This window comes from Mauremys mutica, chromosome 1, assembly GCF_020497125.1.
Source record: "Mauremys mutica isolate MM-2020 ecotype Southern chromosome 1, ASM2049712v1, whole genome shotgun sequence".
Lineage (NCBI taxonomy): Eukaryota > Metazoa > Chordata > Testudines > Geoemydidae > Mauremys > Mauremys mutica.
This window is the reverse complement of record NC_059072.1, coordinates 245,894,411-245,912,822: the sequence shown is the minus strand read 5'-3', so window position 1 is coordinate 245,912,822 and position 18,412 is coordinate 245,894,411. Positions and strand designations below refer to the sequence as shown.

The 18,412-nt window shown below is 42.7% G+C and overlaps 1 protein-coding gene across 1 annotated transcript; it reads left to right on the top strand.

The window, feature by feature from the left end:
* Positions 1-1,869: 1,869 nt before the first annotated feature.
* Positions 1,870-9,630, top strand: LOC123357396 (lysozyme g-like). The gene is made up of 5 exons (XM_045000668.1): positions 1,870-1,912; positions 3,983-4,072; positions 5,964-6,160; positions 6,439-6,577; positions 9,485-9,630. Exons 1-5 carry the CDS (start codon positions 1,870-1,872, stop codon positions 9,628-9,630), a joined length of 615 nt encoding a protein of 204 aa, XP_044856603.1.
* The last annotated feature ends 8,782 nt before the right edge of the window (positions 9,631-18,412 follow it).

Genomic DNA, 18,412 nt, shown 5'->3' with positions numbered 1-18,412 from the left:
CCTTACATTGTGCTCTCTTTACAGAGGCCTAGTTGCTCACAGCCCCACCCCCTCATTGTTTTTGAGGATGTCCCCATCTCCAGATGCCAGACTGCTCTCCCCACACCTATTCTAAGGGAAGGCAGGGTCGCAAGCAGCAGCAGCACTGCAAGAAAAGCTCCTGCTTCCTTTGTTGCTATCACTGGGCTGTGCCTTCCGTTAGTCGGGGACCTGACATACACTAATAAATATTAGATTTGCAAATTTTATTAGCAGTGATTCTATATTTGCTTCCAGATCACTGATAGAGATAATAAATAGTCCTGGGCCCAGAACTGATCTCGGTGGAACCCCATAGACACACCTCTATTTGATGATGATTCCCCATTGACAACTACTTTTTTAGACCTATTAGTGAGCTCGTTTTTAATCACTGTAACATATACTTTGTTGATATTGAATGGTGCTAGATTTTTAATCACGATATCATGCAGTACTAAGTCAAATGTCTTCCAAAAGTCTAAGTTTATTACACCTACGGAGCAAAGAGTCCTGTGGCACCTTATAGACTAACAGACGTATTGGAGCATGAGCTTTCGTGGGTGAATACCCACAGTTACCTTTATCAACCAAACTTGTAATTTCCTTGCAGAATGAAATCAAGTTTGTTTGACAAGAGCTATTTTCCATAAAACCATGTTTATTGGTATTAATTATATTTCTATTCTTTAATTTCTTGTTAATTGGATCCTGTATCAGCTTTTCCATTTTTTTTTCCTGGGACTGATGTCAGGCTAACTGATATGTAATTAGCCAGGTCATCCCACTTGCCCTTTCTGAATTTTGACACAACATTAGCACTCTTCCAGTCTTCTGGAATTTCCCCCAGTGTTCCAAGATTTATTGAAAAGTAACATCAGTGGGCCAGAGACCTTCTTAGCTGTTTGGTCTAGGGATGTGCAGCAGGAAAATAATAGCATTCTGATTTAATTGTGGCCTCTCCTACTGACTCACTGCTATACTTTGTGCAAGTCACTTATTGTGCATCAGCTGTGTAAAAAGGATATAATATTATGTACCTCACTGGCTTATTCTGGGGCTTAATAAAATAATGAAGGGCAGTGTTTTGAGAGCCTTGGATGAAAGGCATTATATGAGTTCAAAGCATTACTATTATTATAGTTTTTAAACTTTACAGGAAATGTCATCACGCTAGGTAGAACTCAACATTCCCAAAGCCAGAGGGTGGGGCACCTTAGTATATATAAAGCTCTTTAAGTGATCGGTCTTGCAGGACAAGGCAGACTGAAGACAGGTGAGTATGAACTCATTCATATTGTACTCCCTTGGAGCAGGAGGAATCCTCAATTTTATTCATAGTGACATTCTATTTGTAGTAATCTAGTCATTGTGTGTCTGTTTAAGGATAATGAAGCAATTGATGGACTTTAAAATGATTTCTATAAAAGGAATCTTTGAGGAAAAAAATAAGATATGTTAAAATGTGACTATATGACCAGTTCCTGTTCATGGAAAAAACAGATATGTACCAAAGAGTCTGCTCACTATTGGTCTGATCTATGAAAATGTTTGCTACTGATTTAATGGGTACAGGGACAGACTATAATGGTCTGATCCTTCAAATACTATCAAGTACAGGGTGTATTATGCTGAAGTCCATGTGATAGTAAGTCCCGACCTAAGTAGTAAGTGTGTGCTAGACTAGGTAAAAAGTCAATGAGCCTGTCTTTGGATGTGGTTTGAGTAAAATTTGCCATTTGTGTGGGTGAACTTTTTCTTAGTAACATTGGAAACTTTCTTGAATTCCTCATGTTTGCAGAGTTCGATTAATTTTCAGACTGTCTTGGGTGCCTGAGAAGAACCATCCCCATGCTACTAACACTGATGTTTCTGGGCCTTGCTGCCCTTGTTGGTGAGTTTGGGGGTTATTTCTATTTCACTAGTCAAAAGCAACACTGGCAAGAGATTATCGTAGGGCTGGGGGAATGCAATCAGATCTGAGTTCTTCTATTATATAGAGCTGTAAAATCTACCATATGGGTAACTCTTCTTTTGGGTCTGAGGTTTCTTGCCTTCCACATAAGCCTATTAAACTATAAATGCTAAAGTATAGGTTAGACAGCAGAATAGGATCACAAAAACAACTTATGTTAATTCTTAGCTAAGGTCATAAATGCCCTTGGTTGGCTGATGGGTTCAGTTAATTCCCCTCTTTCTAGAAAGTAGAACAATTTGGCAAGGCCCAAGCTAGCGAATCATTGTTTTTCCTTCAAAACATCACTATGTCACAGATGGACACAGGATCCATTGCCAATAGGAGATGGGTAGTCTTCCAGTCTCACTGGAGATAAATTCTCAGAGGATGTATGGCATGCTTGTAGGAGTTTGATAGAAGAAGTTCACTGAAATAAGTTCATGCGTTGGGACATTTGCTCAGGTATAGAGACATGAAGGGATGTATAAGTAACAGTCAGCATGGATTTGTCAAGAACAAATCATGTCAAACCAACCTGATAGCTTTCTTTGACAGGGTAATAAGCCTTGTGGATGGGGGGGTGGGGAGCGGTAGATGTGGTATACCTTGACTTTAGTAAAGCTTTTGATACTATCTCGCATGACCTTCTCATAAACAAACTAGGGAAATGCAACCTAGATGGAGCTACTATAAGGTGGGTGCAAAACTGGGTGGAAAACTGTTCCCAGAGAGTAGTTGTCAGTGGTTCACAGTCATGCTGGAAGGGCATAATGATTGGAGTACCGCAGGGATCAGTTCTGGGTCTGGTTCTGTTCAATATCTTAATCAATGATTTAGATAATGGTATAGTGAGTACACTTATAAAGTTTGCAGATGACACCAAGCTGGGTTGCAAGTACTTTGGAGGATAGGGTTAAAATTCAAAATGATCTGGACAAACTGGAGAAATGGTCTGAAGTAAATAGGATGAAATTCAATAAGGACAAATGCAAAGTGCTCCACTTAGGAAGGAAAAATCAGTTGCACACATACAAAATGGGAAATGACTGCCTAGGAAGGAGTACTGTGGAAAGGGATCTGAGGGTCATGGTGGACCACAAGCTAAATATGAGTCAACAATATAACACTGTTGCAAAAAATACGAACATAATTCTGGGACATATTAGCAGGAGTGTTGTAAGCAAGACATGAGAAGTAATTCTTCCGCTCTACTCCACGCTGATTAGGCCTCAACTGGAGTATTGTGTCCAGTTCTGGGCACCACATTTCAGGAAAGATGTGGACAAATTGGAGAAAGTCCAGAGAAGAGCAACAAAAATGATTAAAGGTCTAGAAAACATGACCTATGAGGGAAGATTGAAAAAATTGGATTTGTTTAGTCTGGAATAGAGAAGACTGAGGGGGGACATGATAACAGTTTTCAAGTATGTAAAAGGTTGTTACAAGGAGGAAGGAGAAGAATTTTTTTTTCTTAACCTCTGAGGATAGGACAAGAAGCAATGGGTTTAAATTGGAGCAAGGGAGGTTTAGGTTGGACATTAGGAAAAACTTCCTAACTGTCAGTGTGGTTAAGCATTGGAATAAATTGCCTAGGGACATTGTGGAATCTCCATCATTGGAGATTTTTAAGAGCAAGTTAGATAAACATCTGTCAGGGATAGTCTAGATAATACTTAGTCCTGCCATGAGTGCTGGGGACTGGACTAGATGACTTCTCAAGGTCCCTTCCAGTCCTATGATTCTTTGATCCTCAGCTGATAAAAATTGTCCTGGCTTTACTGACTTCAATATGTAATATTAGAAAAAGGCAATTAATGGGTATTAGATTTTGTTGAAGGTGCCATTGATGCTGATGCTGCTAATAGTGCTATTAATATAAATTAGTATAATACAACAGAAATGTCAGTGTGGAGGTGTTCTTTCTGCATAAGTTTAATTCATGCTTGCAACAGTCTGAGCAATACAGTCTTAAGATCTTATTTTTAATATCTCCCTTTAACTTTTTAGCTCCTTCTGTAAGTTATGGATGTTATGGTGATTTACGTACTATGGAAACCCCGGTGATTTCCTGCGGAGCTGTACAAACCCCAACTTGTGGTAGGTATCATTCACTGCTTGATTGGCGGTACTTCAGTGCAGACACTTCTGTTTGTGCTCAGAAATACAGAGCTAATTGGAGGGTAGACAGTGATACTGAGTCTGTAAAACAAGGTGAGGGGAAGTGCCAAGTGTTAAGGCCTACTGTTTTCAAATGGCAGCCTTTCTTAGCTCTGTCTTCTGTATCTGTCTCTGAGGAACCCCCTTTAAGGTCCCACATTTATAGCAATCAGCCTCTGAACAAAGAGAAGCAGACATGATCCCTTTCCAGTCAATACTGCTCCTTAATCAGCTAGGCTTTTAGTGGCATTATCTCCACACAGGTGCTGAGCACGCACTTTCCTCCGCTCTCCCAGACCCCTCCTCGACTGGGAAACAAGACACCTGGAATCAAACTTGAGTCTTGACATGCTGAACAAACTGGCCAGTTGTGGCATGCCAAATACATATTTTATAGGCCCAAATCAAAGGAGGGTGACCCTGGAGCTGTGGCGATCCTACTCCTCCTTTGAGTGCCCCATTTTGAGAATTCTCTCCCAATTTCCTTTACATTTTTTTGAGGAGATTAAGTTTTGTGGATAAGAAATCTTTTCACTTGCACTCCTGTTTGAAAAAGAAGATGTGTTAGAGAAGGAAAAGGAAATATCAGCATTTTATTGCAACATGTAGAAAACATCCAATATTTTGCTATGGGTGAAATCCTAGCTCCACTGAGAGTCAATGGCAAAAGTCCCATTGACTTCAATGGAGCCAATATTTCTCCTTATATAATATCTTGAAGATCTGAAGATAAACTTGGAAGATTAAGACTGAAGTGCATTGGGTGGTGGGCCCTGTTAAAAGCCAGTCAGGTTTCAAGGGGGAGGTTCCCACTCTTTGCTTTCATTCCATTTCTCATTCATGATCTAACTATACTACCATCAGGCTGGGTAGATAGCACTTTTCCTTCAGAGTCAGTAATGATCCAGTGATCCAGAGTGTATTAAGAGGCTGGAGGTAACTTTGGGGGGATGAGATGTAAAACGGAGTTCCCTTCCACATTTAGTCATGAGAGATCCCAGAGAACTTTTGTATGAAGAGGGCTGCTAAGCCCCTTGTCTTGATCAAACTCCAAATTGGATAAATCCATTTTGTATACCTAAGTTCCCCTTTGCCATTTTGATTGGATACAGTATTCTCCACTTTCTGTCCTGTGTTGTTACCTTATGCTCTTAAACAATTGCTTCACTTCTGAGCAGAGGTGGCTGTATTTTACTGATGTGTTAAGTGATTCCTATATGTAGTGTAAATTCATAAAACTTTTGGGGCTGAAAACTGCTACATAGTGTAAGTTATGTTAAATACATATGTTATCAACTGTTTTAAAATTTGCTTGCTTGGGGATTTAAGTGTTAATGTAGCTTGCTGTGTTGCTTTTTTAAAATACAAATCATTTAACATATTTATCTTCATGGTGTTTCTCTTTCTTATAAATTTATGGATAGTTTTTCAAAAGTACTCTAGTACCGGTGACCCGTGGGTGCTTAGCATCTCTGAAAATCAGGGTTGTCAAATTTTTATTGAAAGGAAAGTCTGAAAAAAGACTGGATCAGGAAAATGTTAAGGAGGAAAGAGATATCAAAGGCTTCCTAAGAATTGCAGGGGCTCCCCCCAACCCTTTTGTTACTGATTCAGAGAGATATAAAGATATATAGTTATTGCTTTCTGGATTTCAAAAACTATCAACCATATTCAGAAATCAATAGGATTGCACTGGCTTTTCAAATATGTTGATCCACATTAAATGGCTGCATTTTTCTAATCAGCAAATGATTGCTTTGGAATTTATCTGTAAAGTGATTATTTTTAAGATTACATGCAGAAACCACATTCACCTTTGCATTTGCTACAGGGGTTCATGCTGCAGAAAAGTTTGCTGAAATAGACATAGTACGTCTACAGAGATACAAAGTCCCTATTATGAGAGTTGCCAGAAATCTGTGCATAGATCCAGCACTCATTGCTGCAATCATGTCCGTGGAGAGTCGTGTTGGAGCTACTCTAGTCGATGGCTGGAACCGTGAAAGAACCCAATATGGCTTGATGCAGGTACAGAAGGAAGACCAGGAAAAATAAAAATCCCAAGTACTGAAATAGAAATATTATACACTAAGGCTTTACTTTAGCAAATTACTTTATACGTTCGGGACAGCACTTATGTACATACTTAAGTCTATTCCTGTTCAGGAAAAGACCAGCACATGTTCTTGAATGTCGTCCTGAATAAGGATACGTCCTTGAATTGGGGGCTAAAAATATAAAGAACAGAAAACAAAAGTGGTGTTTTTGTTTCTAAGGAGACTGAATTTTTTGTCTGAATCTTCTAGGTTCATACACAATACAATTCGATTCCTGGAGCTTGGGATAGTGAAGATCATATAACTCAAGGTGCAACTATTCTAGTTAATGGAATTAAGGCATTACAGACAAAGTACCCTACCTGGTCATCGCAACAATATCTCAGAGGTACAGTATGTGCTGTAAAGTTAAAGGGACACTATCAAGATAAAACATTATATATTAAAAAGTCGCTTTCACTACATTATTAAGATTTTAATAGCTGAGATTTTTAAAGCTGAAATTAATGTAACAGTCGGATTTACTTTTCACTGTGCTTTTTTGTTGACAGTTTTGTTTTGGGCTATATTTTCTGGTTCTCATGCACTGTACAATGCTATTGTGCTGGGGCTCCCAAGGCTGTAGTAGACTGTTTAAATGGAAACAAACATTTCCTTTTTATTGCCATTTAAATCTCAAGAACATTTCTATTCATATTTAATCATAACACCCTTTCCTTAAAAATATGATTTATTATTTGTATTACAGTCCTGCATGGAGGCCTCAGTCAAGAAAGGGGCCCCACTGTGCCAGGCACAGCACAAAAACAACCCCAACGAGCTTACAATCTAAAAAGACAAGCCAGAAGAGGGGAAGGAGGGAAAAGAGAGGCACAGAGCAGTGAAGTAACTTGCCCAGTGTCTCAGAGCAGGCCGGTGACAAAGCCAGCAAAAGAACTTGACTCTCAGTGCAGTGCCCTCGCCAGTGGAGCACAGAGCCTCCACCAAAATCCATAACCTACATTTGGATCCTAAAATACTTGACAGCTTTCCTGTAGCACAGCTGAGTGGGAAACTAGAACACTTTGGGGGCTTATTAGCTGATCCTGGGATTCTGGCATTCTGCCATGGCATGGCACGTTGGCTTGGGGAGGACAGAGAAAGTTATGCATGACTAACCCATTTCAGGGTTGGATGAAGAGTACCAGCTAGGGGTTTGATCTAGCTTCCACTGAACTCAATGACAATAATCCACTGACTTCTGTGGATGAAGGATCAGGCCTTAGCTGACTATGGTATGGCTGCACTTCAAAGAAAAAGTCACATCACTGAGTCTCAGAGCCCAGGTCAATTGACTTGGGCTTGCGAAATTCAGGGTGTGGGTCTAAAACCAGCAGATGTTCCTACTCGGACTGTAGCCCGGCCTCCAAGACTCTCCCCACCTCGCTGGTTTTCAGAGACCAGGCTCCAGCCTGAGCCAGAGTGTCTACACTGCTATTTTTTGCTCTGTAGAGCAAGCCCCATGAGCCCCAATCAGTTGACCCAGGCTCTGAGGCTTGCTGCTCGGGTTGTTATTGTTTTTTTGTTTGTTTGTTTGTTTGTTTTGCTGTGTAGACATACCCACTGGATCTGATACAAGGCAGTGGAAAAACCTCTCAATTGAGTTCAGAGGAACTGAATCAGGATTTAAGTCTCTCCTCATCTGGGAGGAGTGGTAGATACGCTGGAGGGTAGGGATAGGATACAGAGGGACCTAGACAAATTAGAGGATTGGGCCAAAAGAAACCTGATGAGGTTCAACAAGGACAAGTGCAGAGTCCTGTACTTAGGACGTAAAAATCCCATTCACTGTTACAGACTAGGGACCAAATGGCTAGGCAGCAGTTCTGCAGAAAAGGAACTAGGGGTTACAGTGGATGAGAAGCTGGGTATGAGTCAACAGTGTGCCCTTGTTGCCAAGAAGGCTAACAGCATTTTGGGCTGTATAAGTAGGGGCATTGCCAGCAGATCGAGGGACGTGATCATTCCCCTCTATTTGACATCGGTGAGGCCTCATCTGAGTACTGTGTCCAGTTTTAGGCCCCACACTACAAGAAGGCTGTGGAAAAATTGGAAAGAGTCCAGCAGAGGACAACAAAAATGATTAGGGTGCTGGAGCACATGACTTATGAGGAGAGGCTGAGGGAACTGGGATTGTTTAGTCTGCAGAAGAGAAGAATGAGGGGGGATTTGATAGCTGCTTTCAATTACCTGAAAGGGGGTTCCAAAGAGGATGGATCTAGACTGTTCTCAGTGGTACCAGATGACAGAACAAGGAGTAATGGTCTCAAGTTGCAGTGGGGGAGGTTTAGGTTGGATATTAGGAAAAACTTTTTCACTAGGAGGGTGGTGAAGCACTGGAATGGGTTACCTAGGGAGATGGTGGAATCTCCTTCCTTAGAGGTTTTTAAGGTCAGGCTTGACAAAGTCCTGGCTGGGATGATTTAGTTGGGAATTGGTCCTGCTTTGAGCAGGGGGTTGGACTAGATGACCTCCTGAGGTCCCTTCCAACCCTGAGATTCTAAGATTCTGTGATTCTATCTGTCTGCCTTGGAAGTGAACTGGTTGTTAAGTGGATTGGAGGGGTCATATGTTGGTGGGTAAGGGTCCTGGAACTGAAACAGGCTCAGATCCTTTTTCTGGCTTGTCTTTCTAGATTGTAGACTCGTTGGGGCTGTTTTTGTGCTGTGCCTGGCACAGTGGGGCCCCTTTCTTGATTGAGGCCTCCAAGAGGGAGTGTAATACAAATAATAAATCATATTTTTAAGGCAAGGGTTTTACATGATTAAATATGAAGAGAAATGTTCTTGTGATATTTAAATGTCAATAAAAAGGAAAGGTGGTAGGGAGGTAGGAGACGTAGTTAAATTGTGAACACGAGACTGGTAGTGGGGGAGCTTGTAATGAACAAGTATGTCATCACGCTGGTTACTCCAGGTGTATGCTGCATCTTTTTACTTTATCCTTCACCTGTCCTTGCCTTTTTAGACTATAAATTTTTAAAGGCAAAGGCCATGTTCCCATCTGCATTCAGAGAGCATCTAGCACATTTTGGATGCTATTGCAATATAAATAATAAATAAACAAATAATAAGTTGTTTGCAAACTCCCTGTTACGAATCAAGTACTCTGTAAATGCAGCTACACAACAGCACGATGCAATATTTTCCAAAAGACTTTATAGGTTCAATTAGATGGATTTTTGCTGAAGCCACAGCTTCTGGCTGACATTTATTTGTTTTTAATTCTGTATTAACTACTTTGTGTCTCGTTGCAGGTGGGATCTGTGCCTATCATGACACGGTTAGGAATATCCAGGTCTATGACAGAATGGACAATTGCAATTCGAGCAATGATTATGTTAATAATGTTATTATTCGAGCCAAATATCTGAAGAATAATGGATTCAGCATTTTAGCATAATACTGGCTTCAGCCTCTTTTCAGATAAATCATAATTCTCATTATTATCAACCTGATCGTGAGAGATGCTATACATCTGGAGAAAACAAATGTTTAATATAGTAATCATACAGTGATTGTAAACACAAAATAAATTGTTCTGGGGTTTTTCCCAACAATAGTGAAGCTGAAAACATCTGTAAATTAATTCCTCCTACCACTCCATCCAAGCACCTATTATCAGTTTCAACTTTTCCACTTGCTAGGGCTGCATGAACAGTAAGTGTTACTATAGATCTAGGAGTTAATTAATCCCTTCTCTGGGATTCCAGTGGGTTGTGTGTGGGAGGAATGCAAGACCTCATTGCCTTTATTGTGAAACAAAAACAATAAAGGCCTGCAAAGTCTTTACCTGTTGAGTGGGGAGGCCTCTTCCACATTCTCTTGTATAGAGATGAGTTTGGGGCTGCTCATGTAACATCTAGAGATGGGAGAACATGTGTGGGTCTCCCTCTGTATCTACTCCAGTACTTTCTTCATCCTAACGCCTCCCCTTCTCCAATAGGAAGAAAGAATTCTTCCTCTCCATGGGCTCCTTCCCTTTAGCTTATACCTGCTATTCTGTAAACACACTCAAGGGACTTTGCTCTGGGTTCTCAGCCCATGTTGATGTCTTTGGTCGCTGACTGATCAATAGGCCAGTGAAGAATCCAACGTGGCTTGGATACTGGAGGACACACTGAGCACGCTCAGCATATCCTCTGCGTTCATTCTCATGAGCCAGACTCCTTCCAGTGACAGGTTTAGTTAGCTATGTACGGTCAAAATGAGCCTTACATGGCCCTGTCCAAAGGGGAATCTCTCTGGGTAGTCCAGGAGTCATGCACAACCTCTCTGGGTCACACAAGCCCAAAGCAAGAGCCTCCCATTTAGTTAATTTCTTGTGAACTACGTGACAGTGACACTGCTTAGTAGTACAATGCTAACATCTTTTTGGACTTAACATTGTTGCAGTTCAGTTGGTGCCTTCCAACTTTTAAACATGTGGCTGTTTCAATATCTGCCTCACTATCATGAAAACAAAACCAAAGAAAAACTCTAGTAACCCCTATTTTTAATTGGAAAGTTCAAAGCTGTTGGTTTATGATTATTCTGTTTGAAAGTTTATTTTTCATTGTGGCTAGATTTGGATATGTAAATTGACTGACCAAACAAATAAAGGGAAATGGCATATTAAAATGTTTTTGGCAAATGAAACAAGACTCCAAAGAGGTCATCTTTTCAGGTTCATGAGCAAAGGTGGACAGTAAAAAATGATTTCAATTACCTAGCAATGGTATAGAAATTCATTTCAAAATATTTTTATGGTGGATACAACTCCCGACGTTTCTCTGAATTCAGGAGGCTTAGTATCCCCCATTAAACGTAAAGGATGTACAACCCTGCAGTGGAAATTATAGTGCTCTGTGGCTTGTCTGCACATTAGAACATGAAATGATATAGGGCTCCAACAAGTTGTTTTTTTCTTCTTATGCTTCAATAAGAAGAGGCAGAGATCCTTGTCCATAAATTACACCAATCACTCTTCATGTGTGTGAGCATAAGTTCTTAAACAAGGGTCCTTTAAGGTCTCCATACAAGCAACATATCTTGATTTCCCCTCTAATAATAATAGCAATAATACAACAACAACAATTATAATATTCCCCTTTACTAAATGGTAGCAGATTTCAAAGCTGAACTGGTCCCTGAAAGGAAATCCTATGTTTCCTACTATCCTGTGCATCCACAACAGCAGCAGTTCTCAAACTGTGGGTCAGGATCCCAAAATGGGTCACAACCCCGTTTTAATGGTGTCGCCAGGGCTGGCGTTAGACTTGCTGGCTGAAGCTGAAGCCCAAGGTGCCCCGCTATGATCTATGCATGAAAGTGCTACATGGGAGCTAAGGATTATGAGTATTATTTTGATTGCTTAGTAACAAGTTATAATCTCTAGTACAATGTAGCATTGGAAGGCTGGAGAACAGGCTGTGTGTTGCAGTTGGATAGCTCAGGTCTTTGATGTGTCCATTGGACGGAGGTAGTAATGTTGGACTGAAAATCAGTGCGAGGGACTTAGAAGTGTTAGTGGGGTTGAGTATTGGGATTGTAATGGGCTAATGCTTAGAAATTGGAATTTGGTTGGGTGCAAAATGTCCCTTTAACAGGATTTCCTTGTTTTTAGTGTTTGTGTGCAGAGTTGGATTGGCCCACGGGAGTAATGGAAAATCTCTCAGGAGGCCGCTACCCCCCAGCAAAAGTCTGAGGGAATAATACAAAGTTCTCTTCTGTGTATTTACTGAGAGATCTATCTGTCAGCCCTCTCCTTTCCCCAGGATCCTCTACACCTGCTTCTTTGCCTGAAAGCAGTAGCTGCCACCTCCTTCTCATTTTGCCAACACCATAGCATTCCACAATGTGTTGTAGGTGCTAGTACCAAGGAAGAGTTATCAGTATTTGAGTTATTCCTCTTATGTTGGCTGAACTTAAGTGAGAGCAGCCACAATGCAAAATACGCAAATTACTGTATCCATCCTGGTGCTGCGCTCACTCAAGTGAGGCACTAACAGGGTATACTGGCCCTTTAAGCATAGAAGGGGCCAGAAGACCTCGCTCCAGGAACATTGGTACAAACAAAGACTCAGGAGATGGCTGAAGCCTGAACAGAGGAAGAGGTTCCAGGGAATTAATAGTTGGATGGGAAAAACTCAGGACACCATCCCTTTAAATGCTCGGGATCAGGAGTCTAGTAATGTAGAGTAGGGCAGGGCCCCTCTCTCTCCCAGCCAAATGGGAGGAGCTCTCCGTAGGAGGGCAATATGTATGATGCCTTCGCCCTTAGAACAGGGAGAGACTGACAGGAGAAAGAAGCCAGACCTAGAATGCTGAGCTCCCACTAGGAAGAGCAAGGAGTGGCAGCTTGTAAAGTTTCGAGGTTCAACCCAGACTAGTAAGGGGTTGTGTCACAACCTGCCCTAGAACTCTGGGTACTTTAAATGCTATGCTGCTCTAGCTCACCGCCCTGACACCAACAGCCTGCCTGCAAGCATGCCGGTCACACCCTGGTTTCCACCACCTGGGTACTGTTTGCAGAGTGACCCCAAAACCCCTGTCCAATCCCATATTTGTTCAAAACCATTCCCTGCAGTGTCCAGCCCTCTCCCGGCACACTCACAGAAGTTGTTATGGTCGCTGCTCCTTTAAAGAGACAGAAACAGCAGCTCGTTATCTTGACTGGAGTTAACAATCGCTTCAATTCACACCAAAGCACTGGGTTGTTTTAGATCAAAAGTAAAACAAGTTTATTTAGTCAAAAAGAGAGCGGTTTTAGGTGAATTCAAGTGTCAGGGAGAATGATAGAAAGGGTTATAAACAAACAAAAATAAAAATATGCTTTCTAATGGCTAGGACCTAACTAAGCAAGCTACAGTCTTTGTTCAAGCAGAACGAACTGCATTCCTTTATCAAAAAAATAAAAAAACCTAACTGCCCCTAGCATGCCTGGTTTAAACACATTTTAGTCATAATTCCAGCACATCTGTATAATCCTTTGTGGGTTAACTGTGCATACATCACACCAGAATATTATTGATCAGTGAGCTATTAGTCTTCCAATGATACATCACATGACACTTTTTAGATGCAGATTACAGTAGAACCTCAAAGATTTGAACACCAGAGTTACAGACTGACCAGTCAACTGGACACCATGTGGAACGGGAATTAAGCAATCAGGCAGCAGTGGAGAAAAGGAAGAAGTAAATTCTGTATTGTGCCTCACCATGCAGGGGGCAGCCACTTACAGGTCGGAGGCAAAGACGCTGAGGTTTGCGGCACAGCTGTGAGTCCCTGCTGCCAGCCCAAGACAGCCCGATGAGGCAGAGCAGGAGCAGCGCTGGGGTCTGAGCCGCTTTCCTGTAAGCCGTGGGTGCTGTTTTCAACACCTCTCTCCGCCTTCACCCCCGTCCTTCTTCAGCCAGGATGGGGACAAACTTGCCAGCTCAGTTTGAGCCCAGGAAAGAAGCTGGCACAGCCTGAGCTGCTGATGCTGCAAGGAAGGTGCTGGTGCTGGAGACGGAGCTGCTGCTCTTGTGGCTGGAGCCTGGCCTGGAGTGTGAACTGCCGGAGCTGGAGCCAGAACTGGAGCTGCTGCCAGCACGCTGCGCTCTGGAGGAGCATCTCTGTTTTAAAGGGCCACAGCCTGCACCATGTACCCACTAACGTGGCCCAAGCTTTGCCCATGGCTGTGCTCCTGGGTCCTGCCAGCACTTCTGGAAGTGCAGGAGCAGGATTTTATAATTGTAATATGAGAATTAATGTATGATTTGATTTCATCCTACCAGCCACCCTTTTTGAATAGCAGAAAGGAATGACCCTCTGTGACATTGGTAGAAATGCATCTAACAGACTGCCAGTGTCTGTATTGATGTTAAGGCAGGGACAGACCAGAACAATCTTTCTGACTGATTATGGTCACCCTTTTGTTCGAAGAAGTGCTTGATTGACTACCTTTTTTGCAGAATAACGCATAGAACTTCTTCCAAGTCTCTGGATCTCCAATGGAAAATCTTTCCATGATTCAAACTTTTACTTATCATTTAATCCTTGATGTAACACTAATCTATACAGACCTGACATATGACTCTGTAAGAACATAAGAAAGGCCATACTGGGTCAGACCAAACATCCATCTAGCCCAGTATTCTGTCTTCCGACAGTGGCCAATGCCAGGGAGGGCTGGCTCCAGTGTTTTTGCCACCCCAAGCAGCGGGAAAAAAAAGAAAAGAAAAAAAGCTGCAATCGGTGGCACTTTGGAGGCAGCTCTACCACTGCCACTTCATTCTTTGGTGGCAATTCGGCAGCAGGTCCTTCCCTCCGAGAGGAACTGAGGGACCAGCCACCGAATTGCCACCGAAGAGCCTGACGTGCTGCCCCTTTCCGTTGGCTGCTCCAAGCACCTGCTTGCTGCGCTGGTGCCTGGAGCCGGCCCTGATGCCAGGTACTTCAGAGGGAATGAACAGAACAGGTAATCATCAAGTGATCTATCCCTGTCACCCATTCCCACCATCCCTGCCCATCTTGGCCAATAGCCATAGATGGACGTATCCCCCATGAACTTATCTAGTTCTTTTTTGAACCCTCTTATAGTCTTGGCATTCAAAACATCCTTAGGTGAAGAGCTCCACAGGTTGACTGTGAGTTGTGTGAAGCTATACTTCTTTTTGTTTGTTTTAAACCTGGGGCCAATTAATTTCATTTGGTGACTGTGGTGATGTATGCACACCTCATCCTCTTTCGGGTGGATCTTGGGTGTGGTGACACTGAAGTTACAGCCTACCAGACTGTCCTGGGACTCCAGACAGTGCAGCTCAATGGCCAGAGTCAAAGTGGCTATCCTTGGGTTCTGGGCTGCGTGGCCTAATGGCCTGAGACAATATGGCCTCCCTCGAGTGCAGGGCTGCGTGGCCTAGTGGCCAGAGTCAATATAGCCTCCTTTAGGTTCCGGGCAGCGCTGCCTAATGGCCAAATTAGGGGGCTGCCACCTCAGGAAGGTGGTGGCTAGGGTAGGGGGACCTGGGCCCATCTGACTCCACCAGGTCCCAGCACAGGGTCCTAACAGTGGCAGGGCAGTCCACCATGGGGTCAGCAGGGAATCCAGCCGCAACACATTGACCTTACACAAGTGGGAGATACCACTCACTCCACCTCCCTGGGCTACTTCCTACCGTGCTTCCTGAAGGTGTAATCCATATCAAGTCACGGTCTCCGGGTTCCTCAGCACAGGTAACTTCTTGGGATTCTGACTCCGGCCAGTCATCAATAGGAAACAGGTCCCTGGTCTCTGCTCCAGCAGGCAAGGGCTGTAATGGCTCCTGGGATGGAGACTCCACCAAGCGTCTTTCCTCCATGGCAGTCAGCCCAGACTGAGCTGGGCTGTGCTCCTTTATACTAGCACAGCAGTTGGAGCAGACCCAGGATGGTCTGAGGGGCAGGACTTCCTCTGTCCAAAGTGTGGGATTAAGCTTTTCCTGCCTAGTGAGGGGTATGTATACTCCATCACAATGATCCCTAGTTTTTGTGTTATGAGGAGTAAATAACATTTCCTTATTTATTTTCTCCACACCAGTAATGATTTATTAGACCTCCATATCCTCTCTTAGTCGTCACCAAACTGAAAAGTCCCAATCTTATTAATCTCTCTTCCTATGGAAACTGTTCCATACCCCTAATAATTTTTGTTGCCCTTTTCTGGATCTTTTCTATACCTTTTCCAATTCCAATATATTTTTTGAGATGGAGTGACCAGATCTGCACACAATATTCAAGAGTGGGCGTACCATGGATTTATATAGAGGCGATATGGTATTTTCTGTCTTATTATCTACCCCTTTCCTAAGGATTCCCAACATTAGCTTTTCTTACTGCAACTGCACATTGAGTGGATATCTGCAGAGACTATCCACAATGACTCCAAGATCTCTTTCTTGAGGGGGTAACAGCTAATTTAGACTCCATCATTTTATATGTATAGTTGGGATTATGCTTTCCAATGTGCATTACTTTGCATTTATCAGCATTGAATTTCATCTGCCATTTTATTACCCAGTCACCCATTTTTGTGAAATCCCATTGTAACTCTTTGCAGTCTGCTTTGGAGTTAACTGTCTTGAATAGTTTTGTGTCATCTGCAAATTTTGCCACCTCTCAGTTTACCTGGTTTTCCAGATAATTTATGAATATGTTGAATAGTACTAGTCCCAGTACAGACCCCTGGGGGACTTCATATCTTTCCATTCTGAAAAATGTCCATTTATTCCTACTTTTTGTTTCCTATCTTTTAACCAGTTACTGATCCATGAGAGGACCTTCCCTCTTATCCCATGTGTTAGGTTCTAGGAAGGCCTCTGGCCTGCCTATGGTGCTCTGCAAGAACGAGGCCGACTCCAACACTGTGAGTAATTGGCTTTAATGAAGGATACAGTGACACACCCGCAACGGGGACTCCAAGTGTTGCCGTCACAGAGGCGGGGAACCCAGCGCCCTGCAGCTCGGCCTGATGCGGAGTCCGAAAGCTAGCACAAAGCAGGCCCATATTTATCCCACTAGCAGCACAGCAGCTCATGCATAATGCAGCAGGGACTTTCCACCCTCTGGGACCGCCCGGGGCCGCCTCCCATGGCCCACAGCCAGGGGCTTTCCACAGAGCGGTTTCAACCGGTCGCGGTCGGTTGGGGCTAGTGCGCCGTGACCTATAATAACCGGTGCTGAGAAAGCGAAATTGCCTAGCTAGGTCGTAACAACGTCTTCCGCGAGTCCCTGCTCTCCTACACCATGACAGCTTACTTTGCTTAAAAGCCTTTGGTGAGGGACCTTGTGAAAGGCTTTCTGAAAATCTAAGTACACAATATCCACTGGATCACCCTTGTACACATTTTTGTTGACCCCTTCAAAGAATTCTAGTAGATTGGTGAGGCATGATTTCCCTTTACAAAAACCATATTGACTCTTCCCCAGCAAATTGTGTTCATCTGTGTGTCTGATAATTCTGTTCTTTACTATAGTTTCAACCAATTTGCCTGGTACTGAAGTTAGGTTTACTGGCCTGTAATTGCCAGGATCGCCTCTGGAGCCTTTTTAAAAAATTGGCATCACATTAGCTATGCTCCAGTCATCTGGTACAGAAGCTGATATAAATGATAGGTTACATACCACAGGTAGTAGTTCTGCAATTTCACATTTGAATTCCTTCAGAACTCTTGAGTTGATACCATCTGGTCCTGGTGACTTATTACTGTTTAATTTATCAATTTGTTCTAAAACCTCCTCTAATGACATCTGAATCTGGGACAGATCCTCAGATTTGTCACCTAAAAAGAATGGCTCATGTGTGGAATTTCCCTCACATCCTCAGCTGTGAAGACCGATGCAAAGAATTCATTTAGTTTCTCCACAATGGCCTTTTCCTCCTTGAGTGCTCCATTAGCATCTTGACCATCCAGTGGCCCCACTGGCTTCTGATGTACTTTAAAAAAAAATTGCTGTTACTTTTTGAGTCTTTGGCTAGCTGTTCTTCAAACTCTTTTTGGCCTTTGTAATTATATTTTTACACTTCTCTTGCCAAAGTTTATGCTCCTTTCTATTTTCCTCAATAGGATTTAACTTCCACTTTTTAAAGGATGTCTCTTTGCTTCTAACTGCTTTTTTTACTTTGTTGGTTAGCTAAAGTGGCACTTTTTTTGTCCTCTTACTATGTGCAAGGGCGGATACGTGTATTCTCCTCATGTTCCCTATTTGCAGCACCTACTGGTCACAACATAGCTGTGACCTTGTTACTTGTGAACATTGCCAATACCTTGGGTGTCCTGATGACAAAGGGGATGATTCTGGATTTTTATGATTAATTATGGTAATTGATACCCGAGTATCGATAATAAATAGAAAATGGCAGCCCTTTACCATTGCTGATATTATGAGTCAGCCATTTGCATCTCTACCCAAAGAGATAACAACTCAGCATGGGGCCTCTTAGCATCATGCTATCTGTTCTTGTGAGTAAACATTCCTCCCCCCATTCCTGGCTTTCATACTCCATAAGGGGAGTTGAAGTCCAGGATAATGCTTCAGCAGCTCCTGCAATGGGTTCAGTTGGAGTTGGCTGACAACCTAAAACTATAGAAAGAACAGGAGTACTTGTAGCACCTTAGAGACTAACAAATTTATTTCAGCATAAGCTTTCATGGGCTATAGCTCACTTCTTCGGATGC